The sequence below is a fragment of the Piliocolobus tephrosceles genome, chromosome 15, assembly GCF_002776525.5.
Source record: "Piliocolobus tephrosceles isolate RC106 chromosome 15, ASM277652v3, whole genome shotgun sequence".
Classification (NCBI taxonomy): Eukaryota; Metazoa; Chordata; class Mammalia; order Primates; family Cercopithecidae; genus Piliocolobus; species Piliocolobus tephrosceles.
In genome coordinates, this window is record NC_045448.1 from 74899932 (window position 1) to 74925880 (window position 25949).

A 25949-nucleotide genomic window follows, 5' to 3' on the forward strand; every position below is an offset into this window, starting at 1 on the left:
ACCCCACCTCCACCCCTATAGTTTTCCCTATTATTAGCATCTTGTATTAGTGTGGTGCATTTGTTATAATTAATGAGCCAATACCGATACATTATTATTAACTATATAATTTACATTAAAGTTTACTCTTCTATTGTCTAGATACTTCTATGGGTTTTGACAAATGCGTAAGGACAACCATCTACAATTATATATCATATAGAATAGCTTCACTACTCTAAATATCCTTTGTTTCGTCTCTTCATCCCACCCCTTCCTCTTTCCAACCCGCCCCCCCAAATTTTTTTTTTGAGACGGAGTCTTGCCCTGTTGCCCAGGCTGGAATGCAATGGTGTGATCTCGGCTCACTGCAACCTCCCCCTCCCAGGTTCAAGTGATTCTTCTGCCTCAGCCTCCCAAGTAGCTGGGATTACAGGCATGCACCACCATGCCTGGCTAATTTTCTGTATCTTTAGTAGAAACAGGGTTTCACCATGTTAGCTAGGCTGGTCTTGAACTCCTGACCTCATGATCCACCCACCCTGGCCTCCCAAAGTGCTGGGATTATAGGCATGAGCCACCATGCCTGGCTCCAACCCCCTTTTTACTTACTATCTCTACAATTTTGTCTTTTCCAAAATATCATAGAGTTGGAATTGACAGAGCAGGAGCATCACCATCTTGTTGGATAAGCACTGCCATTCTAAAGTTCACCTTGATCAAAAACCATATAAATCCAAAGGGCATCAGCCTAATGGCTAAGGTGAGCATGACCATAAACCACAAATAACATCTCCAATTAGAAACATTCCAAATCCCTCCCTGACCAGAGACATGCCAGCCCTAAGATAACCTCCCCTCCAGCCGGAGAGATGTCAGCCCCAGGATAACTGCCTCTCCCACCAGAGACATTCCAACCGCACCATAAACTTCTCCCTCACAGAGAAACATTCCAAGCTTGTGGTAAGTTCTCTCACTCTAAAATAAACAGTCTTAGTCTGTAAGAGAGAGTGTTTCTGACCCAATCGGCCAGAAGCCCCTCTCAGGTTTATTCTCCAAAATAAACCTGTCTTTGACTGTTGAGCCACTTTCCATGTTTCTTTCCTTTCTTTAACTCTTACAGGAATCATATATTATGAAGCCTTTTCATATTGGCTCTTTCAATTAGCAATATACATTTAAGCTTCCTCCATGTGTTTTCAAGGTTTGATAGCTCTTTTTTTTTTTTTTTAACCTCTGAACTTTTTATTGGCCTCTTGCTCCCCAAAGGGTACCCTGCTTCTCTTAGCCTAATGTCTCAGAACTTTGGTGTCATTGTTCTCAGACACCACTTTGCCATCTGCTATCTGGTGGGTAGTGGTCTTTTGGATGATTTGCATGGAGTTGCTGCTGTCCAAGGCATCACCAAGACTGAAGTCCTCACCATCTTCCAGCAGGCAGTGGTAGGTGGTGATCTCAGCCTCCAGCTTGAGCTTGATATTCAGCAGGGCCTTGTACTCCTGGACCTGGGGCTGTCCCTCTGCCCAGGTCTGTGCCAGCTCTGACTCCAGGTGCAGCAGGATCCCATTGAGCTGCTCCATCTGCGCCTCCACCTCCCTCAGGGTGTTCTCCAAGCTGGCCTTCAGATTTCTCATGGAGTCCAAGTCAATCTCCAAGGACCGGACTGTACATCTCAGCTTCAAGAGCATCATTTCAGCAGCTCCAACCTTGGCAGACTGTATGATGACCACTGTGCTCCTCTCCTCAATCTGCTGAGACCAGTACTTGTCTAGCTCCTCTCACCTCTTCCGAGCCAGCTCATTATATTGGGCCCATATGTCTGCCATGATCTTGGCAAAGTCCTGAGATTTGGGGGCATCTACCTCCATGGACAACCCAGAGCTGGCAATCTGGGCTTGTAGGCCTTTTACTTCCTCTTCATGGTTCTTCTTCATGAAGAGCAGCTCCTCCTTGAGAGCCTTGATCTCTGTCTCCAGCTGCAGCCAAGTGACATTGGTGTCATCAATGACCTTGTGGAGCCCACTGATGTCACTCTCCACAGACTGGTGCATGGCAAGCTGTGTCTCATACTTGACTCTAAAGTCATCAGCAGCAAGACGGGCACTGTCGATCTGCACAACTATGTGGGCGTTGTCCAAAGTATTTGTGAAGATCTGAGCCCTCATGTCCTCAGTGGTCTTGAAGTAATAGCTCCAGTCTCTGACCTGGGGTCCCTTCTTCAGGTGCTCCCGGATTTTGCTCTCCAGCTTCCTGTTCTCAGTCTTCAGGCTCCTCACTCTGTCTAGGTAGGAGGACAGGCGGTCATTCAGGCTTTGCATGATCTCCTTCTCATTCAGGATGCCTCCCATTCCTGCCAGACTCCCAGCCATCCCCATGGCCAGGCCTCCAGACCCTATATCGCCCTGGAAGTTGGTGCAGCAGGACACAGAGATCCGGGAACCAGAGCCCCCAGCACCTACATAGATGCTGGCCACACTGCTGACCAGCCAGGTGCCATAGCTTGGCGGCTGGACAGAGCCCAGGGACTGGTAGTTGGAGAAGATGGAACAAGTGGTGAACCTCATGCTGGCCAGGGAGGAAAGTGAGAGGAAAGGACTCAGGCTTTGCCAATGACCTCATTTCTTTTTATCTCTGAACAACACTTCACTGATGAATGTACTGTAGTTTGTTCATTCATTCTCCTATTGAAGGACATCTTGGTGGCCTCCAGTTTTGGTGATAATGAATAGAGTAGCTATAAACATTCATATGTGGCTTCTATGTGAACATAATTTTCAACTTAATTGGGTAAATACCTAGGAACATGATTACTGGTAGATGACAAGACTATGTTCAGTTTTGTAAGAAACTGCCATACCGTCTTCCAAAGTGGTTATACTATGTGCATTCCCACCAGCAATGGAAGAGCATTTCCTATTGCTTTGCATCCTCACCAGCATTTGGTATTGTCAGTTTTTTAAAAAATAGCCATTCTAATAGGTGTTAGTGGATCTCATTGTTTTAATTTTCAATTCCCGAATGACATATGACATTTAGAATCTTTTTATATGCTTATTTGCCATCTGTATATCTTCTTTGATGAGGTGTTTGCTTATATCATTTGTCCATTTTAAAACTGGGTTGTTTGTTTCCTTATTGTTGAGTTTTAAAAGTTCTTTTGGTATTTTCAGATGCAAGTCTTTTATCAGATATACACATTTTGCAAATATTTTCTCCTAGTCTGTGGGTTTTCTTTCCATTCTCTTAAATGTCTTTCATAGAGCAGAAGTTTTTAATTTTAATAGAGTCCAGCTTATCATTTTTTTCTTTCATCAATTGTGCTTTTAGGGTTGTATCTAAAAACTCATCACCAGACCTAAGGTCACCTAGATTTTCTTATATGTTATCTTCTAGAAGTTTTATAGTTTTGCATTATACATTTAGGTTTAAGATCCACTTTAAGATGATTTTTTGAAAGGTGTAAGGACTATGTCTGAATTTTTTTTTTTTTTTTTTTTTTGAGACAGAGTCTTACTCCGTCATCCAGACTGGAGTGTAGTGGCATGATCATGGCTTACTGCAGCTTTGACCTCCTGTGCTCAAGTAATCCTCCCACCTCAGCCTCCAGAATAGCTGAGATCACAAGCATGCATCACCACACCCAGATATTTTCAAAAAAATTTTTAGTAGTCTCAAAATCTCTACATTGCCCAGGCTGGTCTTGAACTCCTGGGCTCAAACAATCTTCTCGCCTTGGCCTCCCAAAGTGCTGGGATTACAGGCATGAGCCATTGCACCCAGCCTGGATTCTTTTTTTTTTTTTTAAGCATATGAATGTCCAGTCATTCCATCACCATTTGCTAAAAATATTATTCTTCTTCCATTAAATTGCCTTTGTGTCTTTGTCAAAGATCAGCTGATTATATTTGTGTGGGTCCATTTTTGGGCTATTTATTCTGTTTCACTGATCAATTTGTCTGCTCTTTTGACAATATCACACTTGATTGTAGTAGCTTTACAGTAAGTCTTGAAGTTGAGTAGTGTCAGTCATTCAACTTTGTACTTCTTCAGTGTTATGTTGGATATTCTGGGTCTTTTGCCTTACCATATACACTTTAGAATCAATATGTCGGCATCCAAAAAAAATAACTTGCTAAGATTTTTACTGGGATTATATTGCACCTACAGATCAAGTTGGGGAGGACTGACAACAATGTTGAATTTTCCTACGCATGAACATGAAATATTTTTTCATTTACTTAGATCTTTGATTTCCTTCATTACCTTTATAGTTTTTCTCATGTAGATCCTGTATACATTTTGTTAGATTTATGTCTAAAATTTTTGGTGCTAGTGTATCATGTCTTAAATTTCAAATTTCAACGGCTGGTACATAGAAAAGCAACTGTACCCTAAGACTACAACCTGAGACCTTGTTATAGTCACTTATTAGTTATAGGAGTTGTTTGGTAAATTCTTTGGAATTTTCTGCATAGACAGTTATATCATCTGTGAACAAAGATAATTTTATTTCTTCCTTCCCAAACTATATACATTTATTTCCTTTTCTTGTCTTAATGCATTAGCTAGAATTTCCAGTATGATATTGAAAAGGGCTGGTGAGGCCGGGCGCGGTGGCTCACGCCTGTAATCCCAGCACTTTGGGAGGCCGAGGTGGGCGGATCACAAGGTCAGGAGATCGAGACCATCCTGGCTAAGACGGTGAAACCCCGTCTCTGCTAAAAATACAAAAAATTAGCTGGGCGCATTGGCAGGCGCCTGTAGTCCCTGCTACTCGGGAGGTTGAGACAGGAGAATGGCGTGAACCCGGGAGGCGGAGCTTGCAGTGAGCCGAGATCGCGCCACTGCACTCCAGCCTGGGTGATGAGCAAGACTCCATCTCAAAAAAAAAAAAAAAGAAAAGGGCTGGTGAAAGGGGATCTCTTTGCTTTGTTCCTGATCTCAGTAGGAAAGTTTTGAGTTTCTCATCATTAAGTATGATGTTAGGTATAGTTTTTTTGTAGATTTTTAAAAAATCAAGTTGAGGAAATTTCTCTCTATTCCTAGTTTACTGCAAGTTTTTACTATGAATAGGTGTTGGATTTTGTCAAATGCTTTTTCTGCATCGATTGACATTGTGTGATTTTTCTTCTTTGGCCTATTGATATGATGAATTATCTTAATTGACTTTTGAATACTGAACCAGCCTTAAATAACTGGGATAAATCCTTTTGGGTCATGGTGTATAATTATTTTTATACATTGTTGAATTTGATCTGCCAGCATTTTGTGGAGGATTTTTGCATATATATTCATAAAGGATATTGATCTGTAGTTTTTCTTTCTTGTCATGTCTTTATCTGGTTTTGAACTGGGATAATGCTGACCTCATGGGATTAGTGAGAAAGTATTCCTTCTGCTTCTATTTTCTGGAAGAGATTGTAGACAATTGATATCCTTTCTTCCTTAAATGTTTGGTAGAATTCGCTAGTGAAATCATCAAGGTCTGTTGCTTTTTTTTGTAAAGTTGTTAATTATTATCTATTACCTCTCTGATAGTAATAGACCTGTTCAAATTATTTATTTCTCCTGTGTGAGTTTTAGTAGTTTGTGTCTTTCAATAAATTAGTCCATTTCACCTAAGTCATCAAATTTGTAGGCACAGAGTTGTTCATAATATTCCTTTATTACCCTTTTAATGTCCATGGAATCAATAATGATCACCTTTCATTTCTGATATTAATGTATGTCTTCTCCCTTTTTTCCTTGGTTAGCCTGGCTAGAGATTCATCAATTTTATTAATCTTTTTAAGAGATAGCCTCAGTTTCATTGATTTTTCTCTATTGTTTCCTATTTCTAATTTCACTGATTTCTGCTCTATTTGGTATTATCCCTTTTTTCTTCTTGCTTTAGGATTATTTTGCAATTCCTTCTCTTGTTTCCTAAAATGGGAGCTTAGGTTGTTGCTTTTAGATCTTTCTTCTTTTCTAATATATGCATTTAATGTTATTCATCTTCCTCTAAGCACTGCTTTTGCTGTATCCCACAAATTTTGATAAATTAAATTTTCATTTTCATTTAGTCAAAAATATTTTCAAAATTTTCTTAAGACTTCTTCTTTGACTACTCATATATTATTTAAAAGTATATTGTTTAATCTCTAAATCTGTTGGGATTTTCCAATAATTTTTCTGTTATTGATTTTTAGTTTAATTCCAATGTGGTGTTACAGCACACTCGGCATGACTTCTGTTTCTTTAAATTTGTTCAGGTGTGTTTTATGTCCCAGAATGTGGTCTGTCTTGGTGGATATTCCACATGAGCTTGAGAAGAATGTGTATTCTGCTGTTGTTGGCTGAAGCATTATACAAATGTCAATTAAATCCAGGTGATTAATATGCTGTTCCTCTCAACTGTATCATTACTGATTTTCCGCCTGCAGGATCTGTTAATTACTGGTAGATGGGTGTTGAAGTCTACAACTATAATAGCTGATTTGTCTGTTCTTCTTCAGTTGTGTCATTTTTTTGCCTCATGTATTTTGATGCTCTGCTCTTAGGTGTATACATGTTAAGGACTATTACGTTTTCCTGAAGAACTGACCCTTTTATCATGATGCAATGCCCTCCCTTATCCCTGTTAAAGAGATGTTCTTTGCTCTGAATTCTTCTTTGTCTGAAATTAAAATACCTATTCTTGCTTTCTTTTGATTAGTATTATCATGGTATATCTTTCTCCCTCCCTTTACTTCTAATTCATCTGTATCTATCTATCTATCTATCTATCTATCTATCTATCTATCTATCATCTATCTATGTGTGTGTGTGCATATATATATGTGTGTGTGTATATTTGCATTTTTTTTGAAATGGAGTCTTGCTCTGTGCAGCTTCCACCTGCAGGATTCAAGTGATTTCCTGCCTCAGCCTTCCGAGTAGCTGGGATTACAGGTGTGTGCCACCATGCCCGGCTAATTTATGTATTTTTAGTAGAGACAGGGTTTACCATGTTGGCCAGGCTGGTCTCGAACTCCTAACCTCAAGTGGTCTTCCCACCTCAGCCTCGCAAAGCACTGGGATTACAGGTGTGAGCCATCGCACCTGGCCTGTGTCTTTATATTCAATGTAGGTTTCTTGTCACATAGTTGCGTCTTGTTTTTTGAGCCTTTCTAACATCCTCTGTCTTTTCATTGATATGTTTAGACCATTCATATTTAAAGTAATTATTGACCAGGCCCAGTGGCTCACGCCTGTAATCTCAGCACTTTGGGAGGCTCACTGAGGTGAGTGGATCACCTGAGGTCAGGAGTTCAAGATCAGCTTGGCCAACATGGCGAAACCCCATCTCTAGTAAAAATATAAAAAATAAACCAGTGTAGTGGTGTGAACCTGCAGTCCCAGCTACTTGGGAGGCTGAGGCACGAGAATTGCTTGAACCCGGAAGGCAGAGGTTACAGTGAGCTGAGATGCACCATTGCACTCCAGCCTGAGCGACAGAGCAAGACTTCATCTCTAAATAAATAAATAAAGTGATTATTGATATAAGTTAATTAATATCTACTATGTTTACAACTATTTTGTGTTTGTGGCACTTGTCCTTTTTTTTTTTTTTTTAAGAAATAGGGTCTTGCTATGTTGCCCAGGCTGGCCTCAAACTCTTAGCCTCAAGCAATTCTCCTGCCTCTGTCTCCTGGGTAGCTGGGACTACAGGCACATGCCACTATGCCCAGCTCCTCCTGTGGTTTTAATTGAGTACTTTATATGATTCTGTTTTCTCTCATCTCTGAGTGTATCAATTATACCCCTCAAAAAATTATAGTGGTTGCCCTAGACTTTGCAATATACAGTTAGAATTAATCTATGTCCACTTTCAAATAACACTATACTGTTTCTCAACTGAACTATGGAGAAGCATGTCTAAGCCTTTTAGAGAGATGTTGAATATGCTTTAGAGAGATGTTGTATGAGTCTACTCTGGTTGGTGCATTCCTAGGTACTGGGGGTCAGGTTACTTGGATGTCAGTGTCCAAATCTGTATATAGTCCCAGCTCACCCCACTGCATGCTCTTCTGGATCCCATTCTCTCCTGGGTGTAACAGGGATGAAGAAAATGAAGTGGAGATTATTATGAAGTGTGGCCTCGCTTCCTAGGAGATGGGTGTCAGAATGACTAGTTTCCCTTCTTCCTCCTCTCACCTCCCCACATCATGGTGGAACTTCCCTTCCCTACACTGCATTGTTTAAGCAAGCTGCAATTTGAGATAAGAAGTAGACACTTGCACTTAGAGGTAAGTAGTTCCACTCTAAGGGCTTAGTATATTTGGGTCTTCCAATGACAAGTTCCTATTTTCCACCCTTGAGGCCAGGAATGGAAATGAAAAGAAGCAGGTATATCAGAAGGACCCCATCCCAAGAGGCAGCTGCCCTGGGTGCTCCCTGGCTTGTCCTTTACTTGATCTGTGGCCATCTTGCCTCTGGGGGACTCAGTGAACTCATCTGTAATGTGGGAATGAAAATCCTTTCTCTACCAAACTGGCATCTGAAAAGATAGAATGGGATCATGTATGAGAACATGATTATGCAAATTGTAAGGGGCCATACACAGGAAGAGTATACTTATTAAAAAAATCAGAGGAGATGGCTGTCAAAAACATATTTTACTTTCTGTTCTGAATCTAAATTGTCCCATCTTTTCTTGGCTTCTATCATAATCAAAAGAGCATGGTGATTTAGCTGGTGAACTGTAGGGAGTGGCTTGCCCTCACCCAAGTCTACATTCTCCTTCGTGGCTCTGCAGGACCTCTCCTCTCACCATAAGTATCTTGCAGTTTGGCTCAGGACATGTGCCAAGTTCTCCTAGCAACTCTTTAGGACATTTTTCTTGCTTGACAGCTCCAAAGTGGCTCTACACATTCTGCAGCTCACAGAGCCTCTAGGTGGACAGCAAGGTTGGTATTTTCCTTCACTTGGGACTGGGGTAATGATGGCACTAGCCACCCATCTGACTGCCTTTTCATAAGCCCTGTGGCTTCTTCTCTGTAGTATGTAGGAGGCTTCGGGCCTCTCAAGTCAGCAATTCTGGAGCAACAGAAATACCTGCCACCCCAACATCCTCTTGCACTGGTTTTAATTGAGCTGGCAGTTTGGGAATCTATTAATATAAAATGTTGATATTTGGCATTTATTATGGTTTGCAGATCTTGTAAAATTAGGTGAGTTACATTTTGTGTTGGGGAAGCTATACTCTAATCCACACAGCCAAAGTGGCAGTTTCCTATCTCCGGCCTGACCATGCAGTCCCCTGGGGATACCATGAAGGCTGGTCCCACCAGCCTCAAGGAGACACTGTGGATGAGTCAGGAAAAGGGACCTGCTCCCTAGACTCTCCAGCTGAAAGAGTTGTTATAAAGACATCCAGAGAATTCTCAGTGCCTCCTGAGATTTGCGTAAAGTCCTCAAAGTGACCTCACCTTTCTGATCCGGAAATCTCCTCCTGTGGTTAGTGTGGTCCAGCTTTCCTACCCCAGCCTTCTCCTTCACCTTCATGACTATAAAGTAAAAGGAACACAGCCTCAAAATGTATACATTAAAAAGGGTAGGATTTCAAGGATAAATGGCCAAATCCATAGTCACAATGGGAGATTTTAATACAGATAAAAAACTAAGACAAAAGGACATATAGTTGGGCGTGGTGGCTCACACCTGCAATCCTAGCACGTTGAGAGGCTGAGGTGGGTGGATCACCTGAGGTCAGGAGTTCGAGACCAGCCTGGCCAACATACTGAAACTCCATCTCTACTAAAAATACAAAAATTAGCCAGGTGTGGTGGCATGCGCCTATAATCCCAGTTGCTAGGGAGGCTGAGGCAAGAGAATCTCTTGAACCCGGGAGGTGGACTTTGCAATGAGCTGAGATTGCACCACTGCACACCAGCCTGGGCAACAGAGCAAGACTCTGTCTTAAATAAAAAAAAAAAAAAAGGACATATAAACAAATTGAAGAATAATTTCTAACAAATAGAGAACACACTTCCTTTTCAAGTACAAATGACACCATTTACAAAGAAAGCACATATACTAGGTCATGGAAAAGCCTCAGAAAAGTAAATTTATTATGCTTCTATAGTTTATATATAATAAGCCAAATTTATATTGTGGTTTCCTATTAAAACCATCATTCAAAATTATTTTATATAAATATACTTGTATATATAATAATTTCTAATCATGGGTTTAATGGGAAACCACAATAGAAATTATTAAATATTTGAACTCAACATTTATAAATACAATATATTGAAACTTGTGGGATGCAGCATACTTAGAGGGAACAAGGAAAGAAGGCAATTACTTTAAAAGATTATTAAGATAGGCAGTCGAGCCAGGTGTGGTGGCTCACACCTATAATCCCTCCACTTTGGGAGGCCAAGGCAGGAGGATTGCTTGAGGCCAGGAGTTCACGACCAGAATGAGCAACATAATGAGACTTCATCTCTATAATACACATACACATATATATATCTTGTTAGATATATATATTAGATATATATTTTATAGATATATATTAGATATATATTTTATAAATATATATATATGTGTGTATATATAAATATGCACCAGGTGTGATGGTGTGCTGTAGTCCTAAGCTACTTGGGAGGCTGAGGCGGGAGGATCATATGAGCCCAGAAGTTTGAGGCTGCAGTGAGCCATATATGATTGTGCCACTGCATTACAGCCTGGGTGACAGAGTGAGACTCTGTCTCTATGAAAAAGAAAAAAAAGAAAAAACAAAGGCATTCTATGTAAGATCAATCAGAAGAAAAGAAGAATTTTAAGTAAACAACACTAGGAATGAAAAAGGGACATAACTTAAAATATAGTTGAGAATTTAAAAATTATAATTCCATTAAAAAATTCATGCCAATTAATTTTAAAACTTAAATAATAACAATAAAACTTAAATAATAACAATTACATTGCTATATGCCAGATACTATTTTAAGTGTTTTGCATGTATGATTTAATTGAATCTTCTCAACAATCCTATGAAATAAATAACATTATTATTCCCATTTTATAAATGAGGAAAGCCAGACACAGAGAGCTTAAATGACTACCCACATGGAAAAACAAAACCAGACAATCTATTTCTGGAACTATAACCCTTAGCCATAAGGCTAATAAATGGATACTTCACTACAAAAATAATAGAAGTATCAAAATTGACTTTAAAAAAATTAGAAAACCTAAATTAACTAATAACAATTAAAATTATTGTAGGAAAGGCACCACAGTCAGTCATATATTGATAATTATTGAAGTTATGCTACAAAAGATTTGAAAAAAAAAAAGGGTTGTAAACTAAAAATAAAATCCTAAGTCTCCCCACCAACTGAATGGACTCCCTCTTGGCCAAGGGGATCCCAGGCATACATTAAAAACCGAAATCCTGGCCAAGACAGGATAGGAGGTCAGACACACCTTGTTATATTCTCTCCTTTTTGCAGTGTAGACAGAACTGACCAGCATTTATGTTAAAATTGAGAATAAGACTAACAGAACAGATCCTTTGTGGCAATAAGGTACCAAACTATAAACAAGACCTAAAGCCAGGCCAGGCAAGGGTTAAGTCATGCACACCTACACTTGAAGAATAAGCTGTGTCCTAACTGCCACAAGGTTTTTCTTTTCCTCTAGCAGTTAAACAAGCGCTGGCCTTGAGACAAGCAATATTAGAACAATTCCCAGCACATCTACCAGCAGACGCTGACTAACCAACCCCCTGCTCCATAAGCCATAACTATAGCTTTGACTGGACAAAAGACTGATTTCAGTAACCTTCTCCTGATAAGATCACGAACCATGGACTGGTTCTGGTCAGTTTACAGAGGCTGTGCACTTGAACTCCAAAGATATTCTAACGTATAATACCTAATGTAATACATTTAAATGTAATGGCTCCATCCCAAGGTGAACATGGGCATGTGTAATAGGCATGTTTGTTCAATACACATGCATCAGGACCACCTTCATGAATATTCATAGATCCTCCTGTAACCTGCTGAATATGCATGTTTGGCCAACCCAGTCATTACCCCTCTTCCTTCGAAGTGCCCGTCTCTGATCTAACCCTGAGGCTGTGGTTCCCAGCCTGTAACATGGCCACCTTGCAGGCTGTAACCCTTTACAAGAAATACTTCTCTCTAAATGCATAGATTACATGATTTTTAAGTTAATAGGGTCATCATCATTTATTTTACTTTTGTTGTGTTTGAAAATTTTTCTATAATGGAAAGAAAAATAAACACCAGGAACAGATAGTTTTTTAAAATGTTTTATCTGAATCTTCAAGGATTAGATAGCCTCTACATATACAAAATGTTTCTCAAAGATAGAAATAGGACATCAGAGGCAATAGGGACATCTGAAGACCATGATGCAGAGTGGGCTGAACACAGGGGAGATGGTGGAAAATCTTCATAAGGAGTTCTGAGGTTAAATCCTCAGGTCTCTCTTCTAGGCTCTAGTCTCCTATAATGCCCCTTCTACTCAGAATATGGAGGGGCCCTGTAAGGGAGACTAAAGCCTAGGACAGAAGATCCCCAGATAGCTGAGGGCAAAAAGGAGTAATTTCACTGGGGAAACAAAAAGGAGTTAAGTAAATGCAGTTAGCCCCTCAGCCCTTTGCCTGTTGGACTCCTAGAACCCTAATGAAGTTTAGGCCCTCCAGGTAGGACATTGGAGAACTTTCAGATTCCAACATTTTGGGGACCTCTGGCAAAATGGCAAGGGCTGCATCCAATTGCCCACTGTAAGCCTATCATTCAACAAGTCCAGCCTGGCCACTTGGCAGCTGTTTAGCAGTTCCACTTCAAAACATGAACAGCCAGCCAAGAATCACCAGAATGACAGATACCAAAACAAACAGGAAAAGAAAAAGTCCAAGGAAACAGGAGCAATGAAGGCAGCCAAAGAAACAATTAAAACTATGTAGTAGCAAATGCCACAAAAGCAAAACCAGACAAATGGTACTTAATTAAACTAAAAAGCTTCTACACAGCAAAATAAACAATGAACAAAGTAAACAGACAACCTACAGAATGAAAAAAATATTACACACTGTGCATGTGACAAAGAGCTAATATCTAGAATCTGTGAGGAACTCAACTCAAAAAGAAAAAACAAATAACCCCATTAAAAAGTGGGCAAAGGACATGAACAGATATTTGGCAAAAGAAGACATATAAATGGCCAACAAACATAAAAAATGTTCAATATCACTAATCATCAGAGAAATGCAAATTAAAACCACAATGAGATACCATCTTACACCAGCCAGAATGGCTATTATTAAAAAGTCTAGGCCTGGCAAGGTGGCTCATGCCTGTAATCCCAGCACTTTGGGAGGCTGAGGTGGGGGGATGGCCTGAGGTCAGGAGTTCAAGACCAGCCTGGCTAACATGGTGAAACCCCGTCTCTACTACAAATACAAAAATTAGCCAGGTGTGGTGGTGCATGCCTGTAATCCCAGATAGGAGGCTGAGGCACAAGAATTGCTTGAACCCAGGAGGCAGAGGTTGCAGACTGAGATTGTGCCACTGCACTCCAGCCTGGGCAACAGAGTGAGACTCTGTCTTACACACACACACACACACACACACACACACACACACACACAAAGTCTAAAAATAACACATGTTGGCCAGGCTGCAGAGAAAACATGCACTGTTGGTGGGAATGTAAATTAGTACAACTTTTATGAAAAACAGTATGGAGGATTCTCAAAGAACTAAAAATAAAACTACCATTTGATCCAGCAATCCCACTACTGGTATATGCCCAAAGGAAAAGAATCATTATATTAAAAAAGATACCAGCACTTGTATGTTTATTGCAGCACTATTCACAATAGCAAAGATATGGAATCAACTTAAGTGTAATCAATGTAGGATTGGATAAAGAAAATGTTATATATATACGTATACATATAATGGAATGCTACTCAGCCATAGCAAATGAAATCATGTCTTTCGCAGCAACATGGATGAAACTGGAGGCCATTATCCTCAGTGAAATAACTCAGAAACAGAAAGACAAATCCTGTGTGTTCTCACTTATAAGTGGGAGCTAACAATTGGTACACACGGACATGTAGAGTGAAATAACAGACACTGGAGACTCCAAAAGGTAGGAGGGTAGGAGGGGGTGAGGGTTGAAAAGTGACCTATTGGGTACACTGTTCACTGTTCGGGTGATGAGTACCCTAAACTCAAACTTCACCACATGTAAGAAATTTGCACTTTTACTTCCTAAATACATATTTTAAAATATTTAAGTTATTTTAAAAACTATGTAACTGGTGCTCACTTTAGTAGCACATATACTAAAATTGGGATAATAAAAGATTAGCATGACCCCCGTGCAAAGATTACAAAACAAAGACAAAAACGAAGATAGTTAATATTTTCAAGGAGATTGTCATAGGTTTGTTTAATATAGTTCCTTCCTCGGCATCCAGTTTTTGGCCTGACATAAGTTGTTTGAAACCCAATTAGTTGTACTCCTTTGGCCTAGTTAAAACTTCCCCTCCCCATGTGATTGTTTGTAAAATAGCGCATTCTCGCTCTCTCTCGCTCTCTCTCTCTCTCCCCCCATTCACTGATTGAACATCCTACTGCCTCTTGACTTCCCACCAGCCACCCCTAACCTCTCCGAGATCTGTAAGTAATAACTTTTTTCTGTTTTATGCATTTTGGTTTCATTGTGTCTCACCTGACCACCTAAACCTTATTTTCCTCCTGGTTAGAGCTCTCCTAGAAAGTGGCTATCTTGGTTTCTGGCTACTCTGCAGAGACAGCTCTCAAGACCAAATTAGAGGAAATCACAACAGAGACAAGAAAAGACATTGTATTCATGACAACAAGAAAAGCAGAATTAAAAATATCTTCGAAGAAAATTTTCAATAAAAGACTTGGAACATAAATTTGAAGGAGTATATCAGATAATAGAACACAAATAAAAAGAGATTAAACAAATACCATGATAAAACAAGAAAACCAGAGAATCAATCCAGGAGGCCCAAACATCAAAGTAATAGGAATTCCAAAACAGAGATAAAAAAAATATTGGAGAGAAAATTATCAATGAAATAACATGAGAATATTTTCCAGAACTGAAGGATTTGAATTTTCTGATTGAAAGAACTTTCAGTCAGCTCAGAAAAAATAATTTTTAAAAAATCCACTCCAAGTCACATGATTATGAAGCATTAGGACATCATGGATAAAGAGATCTTAAAAGCTTCCAGAAACAAATAAGTCACCTACCAAGAATCTGAAACAAGAATTACATCAGATTTCTCAATCACTACAGTGGAAGCTACAAGACAATGAAATCGTGCTTCCAAAAGTGAGACAAAATTATTTCCAACCTAGAATTCCAGTCCCAATCAAACTATCAATCAAATGGGAGAGTAGAATAGGGGCATTTTCAGACATAAACTATCTCAAAAATTTACCTTCGATGCACCTTTATTTCAGGAAGTGATTGAAGGAGGAACTCTAGCAAGATGAAGGACTTGCACTAAGAAAGAAATTAAGTCTGGAAAAAGGGATTCACCACAAAAGATGGGCAAAGGAAAGTCACTGGAGAAGAACCCTGTAACAGTCCAGAGAGCAACAGGCACATTTTAGAGCAGGCACTGGACAGGATGTCTTCAGGAAAAACCCTGGTTCTGAAAAATGGTCTTGATGTGTTTGACTGTTGCGAGAGGATACAAAAAGCTTGTCAAGAATAGTCATAGAAAGGAAAAGTAATCATGGCACACTATACTCAACTGTGGGCAATATTTACACAGTCATAATAAATCAAGTGAGTGTTAATTTCCCTGAAAATAGCAATAGAAACAGGGTTGATATTCCACCGATATGCATTGGTATGGCTGCTGTTTATGGTTGGTGTCCATTTTTAGTGATCAGGTATTCATTTTGGTTGGTCAACATCAGTGCCATGTTGGTTGTTAAATATTTTGAACATCACCACTGGATGTAACTATTTGGAGAGTATAAAACACCTGTGGAGAATGCTGCTAGCTACTTCCCTGATGCCCATTCCCCTTTCTGCTCTGACTTTCTGACTTCTGCTCCAGCCACAGTAGCACTATGGCCAACTAAAAAGAATCACTTCCCTCAGATGCTCTTCAGCTCTCTCTGGCTGAAGAGCTGCAGGAGAAAGAACCTGAGGAAGGAGTCCCTTCCTAGATAAAGCATTTTCAGAAGAAAGCCCCTTCACTTTTCCTTCTTCTTCCTTCCTAGATAGAGTCGCCAGGTTTAGCAAATAAAACTAGTTTGCCCAGTTACATTTGAATATCAGATAACAACAAATAACTTTGAGTATATGTTTGGTACAATATTTGGGATATACTTCTACTAAAAATTACTTGTTGACAAAGGTGACCCAAATGTGGTTACTGAAAACCATACCTGGGTCATATGACAAAGGACTCTAGGAAAGTAAGTTTTTACTGGGAAAATAATATTGAGTCTGTCAGTAAGGGAAAAAGGGAGAATGGGCATTGGGTGGTCATCTAGCATGTCTGCTACACTGCCCAACATCCATTCCCTCTTCTTCTTGCCTATTTACAAAACTCCATTTTGTTCAGGTAGAGACACAGGGCCCTTGATTGCCAGCAGTCACCTTCCCTAGGCTCAGGCATGAGTTGGGATCTATATAAACCATTCATGGTAATCTGGTTGCCCTTAGCCAGTCACTGATTTTAGGAGTAGTCATGTGACACTATTCTAGCCGATGAGATCTAGGTAGAAGTACCTTGGGTAAGGCTTCCAGGAAAGCTTTTATTTTCCTGATTGAAAGTGACACAGTTGGAATGCATAGTTTGTCCTTTACCCTCCTCCTTTCTTGCACGGACCTTGAGACTTTGAGATAAAGCAGCCATCTTGCAACAATTAGGTGACAAGTATGAAGATCAAAGGCACAGGCTAAGGACAAAGCAGAAGGATAAGACAAATCTGGGTTCCTGAGAATATCACTGAGCTCTGGAATGCTTATCCCTGGATTTCTTGTTACTTGAAAAAAATATCTCTATATTTAAACTGCTAGCTAAGTTTTATGTTACTTTTAGCTGAGGCCTTCCTAACTGACACATAATGGATGACTGTGGACAGTTCAAACAAATGAACTAGATTTTTATGTATTAACATGTCTAAATCTCAAAAACATAATAAGAAAAAAAAAGTTGTAAAACAAAATGATATTATTTACAGAAAACTTTCAAACAAACAAAACACTACCAATACTGATTATAGTTACATTTATAAGTAATAAAATCATAAAATTATGCAGAGGAATGATACACACCAACTTCAGGTTACTTCTGGGGAGGGATAAAGTTAATGATGCTTGATGATCTTTGGTATTTTGGATAGATTATACATATACATGTAGGTATGAAACAAATATGATAAAATGTTAACATCTGTTAATTCTGGACAGTAATATATCAATATCTGTCATATTGTACATATTTGAGGTATTTTATTATTAAATTTTTTAAAGTACTTTTTAAAATAACTAAGAGGTCTCCCCAACATTATGAGATAATAGTCTCACACAAAATGGGTCAACTGAGCACTCTGCACAAAAAATGACTGGGAAAAAACCTCCCCACACTTTGCTAGATCATTATGAAATTTTAGAACAGTGACTATGAAGAAAAGAAAGATCCTAAAAACTTGTAGAGTGAAACAATCAGAAACAGGTCACCTGTCAATGAACAGAAAAGCAGAAGACTCCTCCTCAGCAAGTTGAATAAGAGAAGATAACGGGCAGGGTGCGGTGTCTCACGCCTGTAATCCCAGCACTTTGGGAGCTGAGGCGGGTGGATCACCTGAGGTCAGGAGTTCAAGACCAGCCTGGCCAACAAGGTGAAACCCCGTCTCTATTAAAAATACAAAACTTAGCTGGGTGTGGTGGCACATGCCTGTAATCCTAGCTAATTAGGAGGCTGAGACACGAGAATCGTTTGAACCCAGGAGGTGGAGGTTGCAGTGAGCTGAGATTGTGCCACTGCACTCCACCTGGGTGACAGAGTGAGACTCTGTCTCAAAAAAAAAAAAAAAGAGAGAGAGAGAGAGAAGATAATGATAGAACAAAACCACCCAAAATCCAAGGGAGAATGATTTCCAACCTAACATTCTCCACCCAGTCAAACTACCAGTTCAGAGTAGGGGTAAAAGACATTTTCAGACATGTAAAAAATTATTTTACTTCTCTTTCATAACTTCCTAGGAAGTTCTTTAAAAAAGTTACCCATCATTAATCAAGAAGGGGAAGACAATGATATGCAGGAGAGAGTGGATGGAATCAGAATAATGAAGAGCAGTGCCCAGATGACAGCCGTGTCCTCAAAAATGAACTAGAAAATGAGGCTTCAGAAGGAGCCGCCCAGGGGAAAAAATGAAATGTGAAAGATTTGATATACTCTTGGAGATTTTGGAACAACTCAAGAAAGTGACAGAAAATGCAAAGAAAAAAGATAGCAATTAGAAATACTAGGGAAAAATTAAAACTCTGCAAGGAATAAAATGTGATCATGGCATGTAATCATGAGTATAAACACTGCTTTTTGAATGAATTAAAAACAGTGATGGCTGGGCGCGGTGGCTCAAGCCTGTAATCCCAGCACTTTGGGAGGCCGAGACGGGCGGATCATGAGGTCAGGAGATCAAGACCATCCTGGCTAACACTGTGAAACCCCGTCTCTACTAAAAAATACAAAAAACTAGCCGGGCGAGGTGGCGGGCGCCTGTAGTCCCAGCTACTCCGGAGGCTGAGGCAGGAGAATGGTGTAAACCTGGGAGGCGGAGCTTGCAGTGAGCTGAGATCCGGCCACTGCACTCCAGCCTGGGCGACAGAGCGAGACTCCGTCTCAAAAAAAAAAAAACAGTGATGATATCCTACACTGGGAGGATAAAAAATAGATGTCTGTGGTTGTAAGTTAAATATTCACTTGTAAGTGGCTAATGTCTAACTTCAATAAATAGCAGGAATAATTATTACTATCATTATTATTAAAAGGTAGCCAACAAAAAAAGCTAAAAGAATTCCTAGTGGTTATCTTTGGGAAGTGGAACTGTGGCATATGGAGGAAGCTGGAATGGAGTTCCATTGCTTTTTATGGAAAGCTCTTACATGTGTTAATTTATTTTTAAATTATAGCTTTTTTATTTTAAACATTTTAAAGTAAATAATTTAATATGCCATGTGTTCCTACTTTATGTGATAATCGTATACTTGAAAATTAACGGTTAAATCTATTTATTCAAAGCGAATCATGTTTAAAATACTTAGCAGAATTACACAACAAAGAACCCTTTAAGGCAGTGGTTCTCAAACTTGAGCGTGCATCATAATACCTAGAAGGCTGCTTTCTGTCTGTTTTCTTGGAGTTGGGGTCTCACTTTGTCACCCAGCCTGGAGTTCAATGGCGCAATCACAGCTTACTGCAGCCACCAACCTCTAGGCTCAAGCAATCCTTCCATCTCAATCTCCAAAGTAGCTGGGATTACACATGTGAGCAGCTCCAGAAAGCTTGTTAAAATAGATTGCTGGGTCTCATCACCAGAGTGCCTGATTCCATAGCTCTAGGTTGGGGCCTGGAAATGTACATTTCCAACAAGTTCCCAGTTGCTGCTGCTGATGCTGATCCAAGGACCACATTTAAAACCTCTATTTTAAGAAAGTAACTCCCAATTTATATTTTTTATTAAATTGGGTCAGTTGGTGATTTTTAAAAAGCTGATATCTTCCTACTCCAGTATGGTGTGAAGAGTACAGAGAAGGTGAGTTAACAGATTTCTTTTCCCATAGAAAACCATCTTCAAATGTCTTAGTGGGTGACTCCATGTCTCCCCAAGCCTCCACAGGAAAGATCATGTGACCCAGCCTGGTCAAACACACCCCATTCCAGCCACAGAGATCCGTTCAGGAATGATCCCATGTCCTTAACTGGGCCAATCAGAATTCTTCCCAGGACATTTCTGCTTGATTCATCCAAAAACTCTGCTCATTTCTGGCACTGCTAAGCTGATAAGTTTGGAAGTTACTATTTTGCCTGTCACATGGAGGGAAGCATTCAAGAAAAGTAGAGAAACAGAGTCCAGATAATACTGTGACTCCCTGAATCAGTTAATTTTGAACAGTCCTTCTCAGTTGTGTTGAGCTGTTAAATTCACTTTATTTTTTCTCTTGTTTGAGTTGGGTTTCTCATGTTTGCAATCACAAGTGCCTGACTAATGAAAATGAAATAGAGCTTTCCAATATGTTTTTAAAATGTGTTATTTCCTATTTGAAGTACTATGGATTCTCAGATTGGAAAACAAATGAAAGTTTGTTGGAAAAACAATGAAATGCCTGATTGTCACTGACAAATGACAATACATATGCAAACATAGATGAGAACTCTATAAACTACAGAAGTATGGAGCTATAATGTAGCTATAATATTCCGGTAGATGCATACCTTCCAGTTCTGGACTAGCTGAGACCATTCCTGCCTCATCTCCTCTGTGCCAGGTCCCAACTTCTCACAACTTGAGAGAAGCTCCCTCCCAGGGATATGCAGAAGTAGGAGAAGAACCCAAACTCCCTGACATGATCTTCAAAGGAGTCCATCCATCTGAAGCTGAGTGCTGGCCCTGGGGAAGTGTTTGGATTAGCTCTGCTCTGATTGGCAACTACACTGCCCACTATAAAAGTCCCAACCTAATTTATGAAACAGAATTTCTCCCTCCAGCATTTCATATAATGTGTATTAGTTGAATGTTGGGTATTTTGCTTTCATCATCTTATTTAATTCTCACTATAATTCAGTGAGATATATAATTTTCACCCCCATTTTATAGATGAGTAAATGAAGACTAAGAGTTAAGTGATTTGTCCTGGATCAAAGAACCAGCCATGGTGGAGCCAGGGTTCAAAGTGGATTCTTTTTGATTCCCAAACCTAAGGAAAGAAGGAAGAAGAAAGGGAGGGAGGGAGGGAGGGGAAGGGAGGGGAAAGGGGAAGGGGAAGGAGAAAGGGAAAGGGAAGGGGAGAAGAAGGGAAGGGAAGGAAGGGGAGGAGGAAGGAAGGAGGAGGAAGGGAGAAAGAAGGAGAGAGAGAGATGAAAGAGAAGTAAGATGTGAGAAACAGAGGGGGCCTGGTATGGGTTACTGACAGTCTTCCGCTTCTGGGTTCCAGGCCCTTCCTGAGGCCTGGCTGAACTCCTGTCCACAAGACTTCCCTGGTATTATAATAAATCCCTCTTTGGCAAAAAGGAATTTGATGTTTAAAAAAATAAACATTTTTTTAAAACCCTCTTTTCTCTTCAACTAGCTTCAGCTGATTTGATTTACTTGTATCCAAAAAGTACTAACCAGTACCATCATTCACTACAATATCTTGCCAAAGGAATTGTGCTAGCAACACATCAACCTCTGGCATGCAGCAAATGAAAGGACTTGTAACACTAGTCCCTACCCTGCCCAACTAGCTGTTATTCCCCCATCCATCTTTAGATCATAGATCGCCTTGGCATTCAGCATGCCTTTACAGTGAGCGAACACACAAAATTCTCTTCTGTCCTGAGTCAAAAGTCACTTTCCATTTCATTGCCCCTACCACTAGCCTGGAATCACATCTGGGATCCCTGAGAATCCAAAACCCTACTGACCAAATCAACACCTGGGTCGGGCACAGTGGCTCATGCCTGTAATCCCAGCACTTTGGGAGGCCGAGGCGGGAAGATAACAAGGTCAGGAGTTCGAGACCATCCTGGCCAACATGGTGAAACCCCGTCTCTACTAAAAATACAAAAATTAGCTGGGTGTGGTGGTGCATGCCTGTAATCCTAGCTACTCGGGAGGCTGAGGCAGGGCAATTGCTTGAACCCAGGAGGCAGAGGTTGCAGTGAGCCGACATGGCACCACTGTACTCAAAAACAAAAACAACAAACAAACAAACAAACAAACAAAACAACACTTTAAGCCTGTAAGGCCAAGGATCAGAGTGCTACCCTAGCAAACAGACACACAGGGGTCCCTGCCCAAGCAGGCTGCATCTCCGAAGCAGCAAGGAGGTGGTGACACAGCTAGCTTTGAAGATATATGACACATTTTAGCCATCAGAACCCTTTTGATAGAATCATCTGGTGTTTAGGTGCCCACCCCTTCCCTATCCACAAGGGCACATCAATTCAATCCAACAAATCCTTATTGAGTATCCACTTTGTTCCAGACATTTGCACTAGACACTGGGAACAGAACAAAATAGTTGAATTACTAGGGAAGAAGGGTAAAGCATAGTAATGAATCCTTAAGATTAGACATCCATGTCTCTGGGAAAAACGATAACTAGTAAAAAGGTTGTGCCACATTTTCACTGGTCAGATTTTGGGGAGCTTTTCTTTCCACCCCATATTTTAAGCCACTTGACCTTGACATCTAAGAACTCTAGACCAGCCAACATGGTGTCTGGTGCACCCCTCTGAGAGCCCAAAGTATTTCAGAAAAGGACTTCCCCAAGGGCTTATCTGGGATTATTTTGTGAACTGAATCGACAAGAATGACACGGGGTCATGCTGGGCTTTAGAAAGCTAAGCTAGAAGCCAGGGAAAGGCTACCCTCTCAACCCGTAGCTTGTCCATTGCCTCGGGGCCCTGCAGACTGTAACACCCATGCATGCTCCAGGAGAGAAAGGACAAAACAAACAAATATCCCTAAGAAAACTAGCAGTAGCAAAACCAGGTACCGTATCCAAAACCTAAAAACAAAAACGTGTAATGAAAGGAAACTAGTCATTATTCTGTTTCTATCCTGAGATGTTACATTAGCAGACATAATTTATTTTCCCATGGTTTTCTGTAAGTCTCCGGGTTTTTGCTACTTCATAAATATTTCAGCCAGTCTAACACATTTGACAAAGACAACATAAAGTTACGTGCCTAGAAGAGAAAGATTCAGTTCTATTAGATGAGAACAAGAGAGAACTCACTCACCACGGTGTCAGACAGAACAAGTCTCCTGTCATTTCTGTTAATTTGGAGTGGTTTTGCACCCAAAAACCTCAATGCACCAGGGTGACAAAAACAGAAAATCAAATACTCTATACTCATTTGGAAGATTTGCCCAGCTTTTCTGGTATTCTCCTCTTCAGTGTGTGTGAAGCTTACTCTTAAATACTCTGTGTTCATGCTATAAAGCACATTTTCCCTTATCTGCATAGCTCTGTCTACTTTCTCTGAAGCTTCCAGCTGCAAACTTACCTTTGTGTTCTCAGCTCTGGAAACCAGAATCCAAATCCCACGGAGGCCAGAACCACTTGCTCTGTTCCTGTTGGGTGGCAAGAAGGGCTTTCTGTGGTTTCCAGGCTGAACAGTATTTGGGGCATTGGAGATTGACTTCTGAGGCTCAGTGGCGGCCAGCCATGTGACCAAGGTTGGGGGAGGGACGCTCCTGCAGGGTCAGGGATGGATGCCTGGTTGACTGACAGACCAAGGTATAGCAGGGTCTGAATAGAGCTGGCCATGATCATAGGCAGATGCCTTTGCTCTAAATTTCTTCTTGAATTTTAACTTGGTGATCTTTTTATGGCAGTGGTATATTCCAGCCTTGGTTCTGAAATGCTATTTTATCTCCCTGCATAGTTTTTAACCCAGATTCTTTTTGGATTCTGTCTTGGAGGGATGTTAGAGCTGGAAGAGAACCTGGAGAATTCAGTCCTATCTCAAGGTTGCCCATTTTATACAATGAAAAATTGGGGCTCAGAGAGGGGCACTGGCATTTCCAGGAACCTACAGAGATGTGGGCCTATTGTTAGGTACTGGGATGACCCCACTTGGCTCAAAATTACAGCTCACTTGAATGTCTCCAACTTTTACATTGTTAGAGCTTTGAGGACTGCTGAGATGTCAATAAAGGATCTTCTGACATTGCAAGTACCTAAATATTCAGCTGTCAGATTAGGGCATGACTTGGAAGTAGTGGCAGTCTGCACTTGTGGTCAATGAGTTTATATAAACATGTGTACTTATTTTTAGGTATCTCTAACTCAATCTTTGTAAAATGCTCCAAGGTGATCTTTTTAGAGGGATCAGGTGACACCAAAAGCTAGAGACATTTTTTTTTCTTTAACCTCAAAGACCTTGAAGACCTCTCTAGACTACAGCCATGCAGGTAGCCTCCTAGTTCACACCTGTCTCTCCAGCCAAAAGGATGGCTGCTGGCTCTCTGCTGACAAAAGAAGAGGTGGCAGGAATGATGGAGAAAATGACAGAGGCAGAGGTGTTGGTTGTAGAAGTAGCAGTAAAATGGTGGCAATGTAGATGAAGGTGTGAAGTGTAGATGAAGTTGTGAAGTACAGATGCAGGTGATGAGGTATAAATGGAGATGTGGGGTATAGATGGAGGTGTGAGGTATAGATGGAGGTAATGAGATGTAGATAAAGATGATAAATTGGCTGGGCGTAATGGCTCACACCTGTAATCCCAGCACTTTGGGAGGCTGAGGCAGGCAGACCACCTGAGGTCAGGAGTTTGAGACCAGCCTGAAACCAACATGGAGAAATCCCATCTCTACTAAAAATACAAAACTAGCCAGGTGTGATGGTACATGCCTGTAATCCCAGCTACTCAGGAGGCTAAGGCAGGAGAATCGCTTGAACCTGGGAGGTGGAGGTTGCAGTGAGCCGAGATCATGCCATTGCACTCCAGTCTGGGCAACAAGAGTGAAACTCCATCTCAAAAAAAAAAAAAATGGTAAGTTGTAGATGGAGGTGAGGAGATATAGACAGATAGATAGATGGTGAGGTGTAGATGGAAGTGTGAGGTGTAGATGGAGGTGTTGAGGTATAGATGTTAGTGTAAGGTGTAGATAGAGATGGTGAGGTATAAAAAAAAAAAATTAGCTGGTGTGGTGGCACGTGCCTATGATCCCAGCTACTTGGGAGGCTGAGGCAGGAGAATTGCTTGAACCCAGGAGGCAGAGGTTGCAGTGAGCCAAGATCGTGCCACTGCACTCCAGCCCAGGCAACAGGGCAAGACTCCATCGAAAAAAAAAAAAAAAAGATGGTAAGGTGTAGATGGAGGTGGTGTGAGGTGTAAATGGAGATGTAAGGTGTAGACGGAGATGATGAGGTGTGAGGTGTAGACAGAGATGATGAGGTGTATGTAGAGAGAGGTGGTGAGGTGTATATGGTGGTTTGAGGTATAAATTGAGGTTCTGAGGTATAGATGGTGGTGTAAGGTGTAGATGGAGGTGGTGAGGTGTATATGGAAAGGATCAGATGTAGATGGAGGTATGAGGTGTGGATGGGGTGTGAAGTGTAGCTGGAAACGTGATATGTGAATGGAGGTGGTGAGGTGTACATGGAAGTGATGAGATGTAGATGGAGGTGGTAAGTTGTAAACAGAGGTGTGAGGTGGAGATGGAGATGGGGATGTAGTATGTAGTGGTGTGAGGTATAGATGAAGGTGTGAGGTATAGATGGAGGTATGAGGTATACATGGGGGTGGTGAGGTGTGAACAAGGGTGGTGAGGTGTAGATGGTGATGGTAAAGTCTAGATGGAGGTGGTGAGGTCTAGACGGAGGTGTGTGGTGTAGGTGTAGGTAGTGAGATATAGGTGAGGGTGGTGAGGTGTAGATGGTAGTGGTGAGGTGTAGATGTTGGTCGTGAGGTGTAGATGGAGGTGCTGATGTCTAGATGGAGGTGGTGAGCTCTAGATGGAGGTTTGTGGTATAGATGTAGGTGATGAGGTATAGGTGAGGGTGATGAGGTGTAGATGGTGATGGTGATGTCTAGATAGAGGTGATGAGGTCTAGATGGGGGTGGTGATGTCTAGATGGAGGTGTATGGTGTAGGTGTAGATGGTGGTGGTGAGGTCTAGATGGAGGTGTGTTGTTTAGGTGTAGGTGGTGAGGTATAGGTGAGGGTGGTG

The 25949-nt window shown here is 40.7% G+C and overlaps 1 protein-coding gene and 1 non-coding gene across 2 annotated transcripts in view; one reads left to right on the forward strand and one right to left on the reverse strand.

The window, feature by feature from the left end:
- The window catches only part of SLC4A5 (solute carrier family 4 member 5), a 109099-nt gene extending 88499 nt beyond the window's left edge, over positions 1-20600 (reverse strand). The window contains exons 1-2 of the mRNA XM_023187968.2: positions 20498-20600; positions 9429-9506 (exon numbers count right to left, since the gene is read on the reverse strand). Coding sequence (XP_023043736.2) covers positions 9429-9506; positions 20498-20525 — 106 coding nt within the window. The 5' untranslated portion in view covers positions 20526-20600. The remainder of the gene's footprint in view (positions 1-9428; positions 9507-20497) is intronic.
- LOC111523454 lies at positions 14318-14420 on the forward strand. Its single transcript, XR_002725524.1, has one exon. It is a non-coding gene; the product is annotated as a U6 spliceosomal RNA (small nuclear RNA).
- Positions 20601-25949: the final 5349 nt, after the last annotated feature.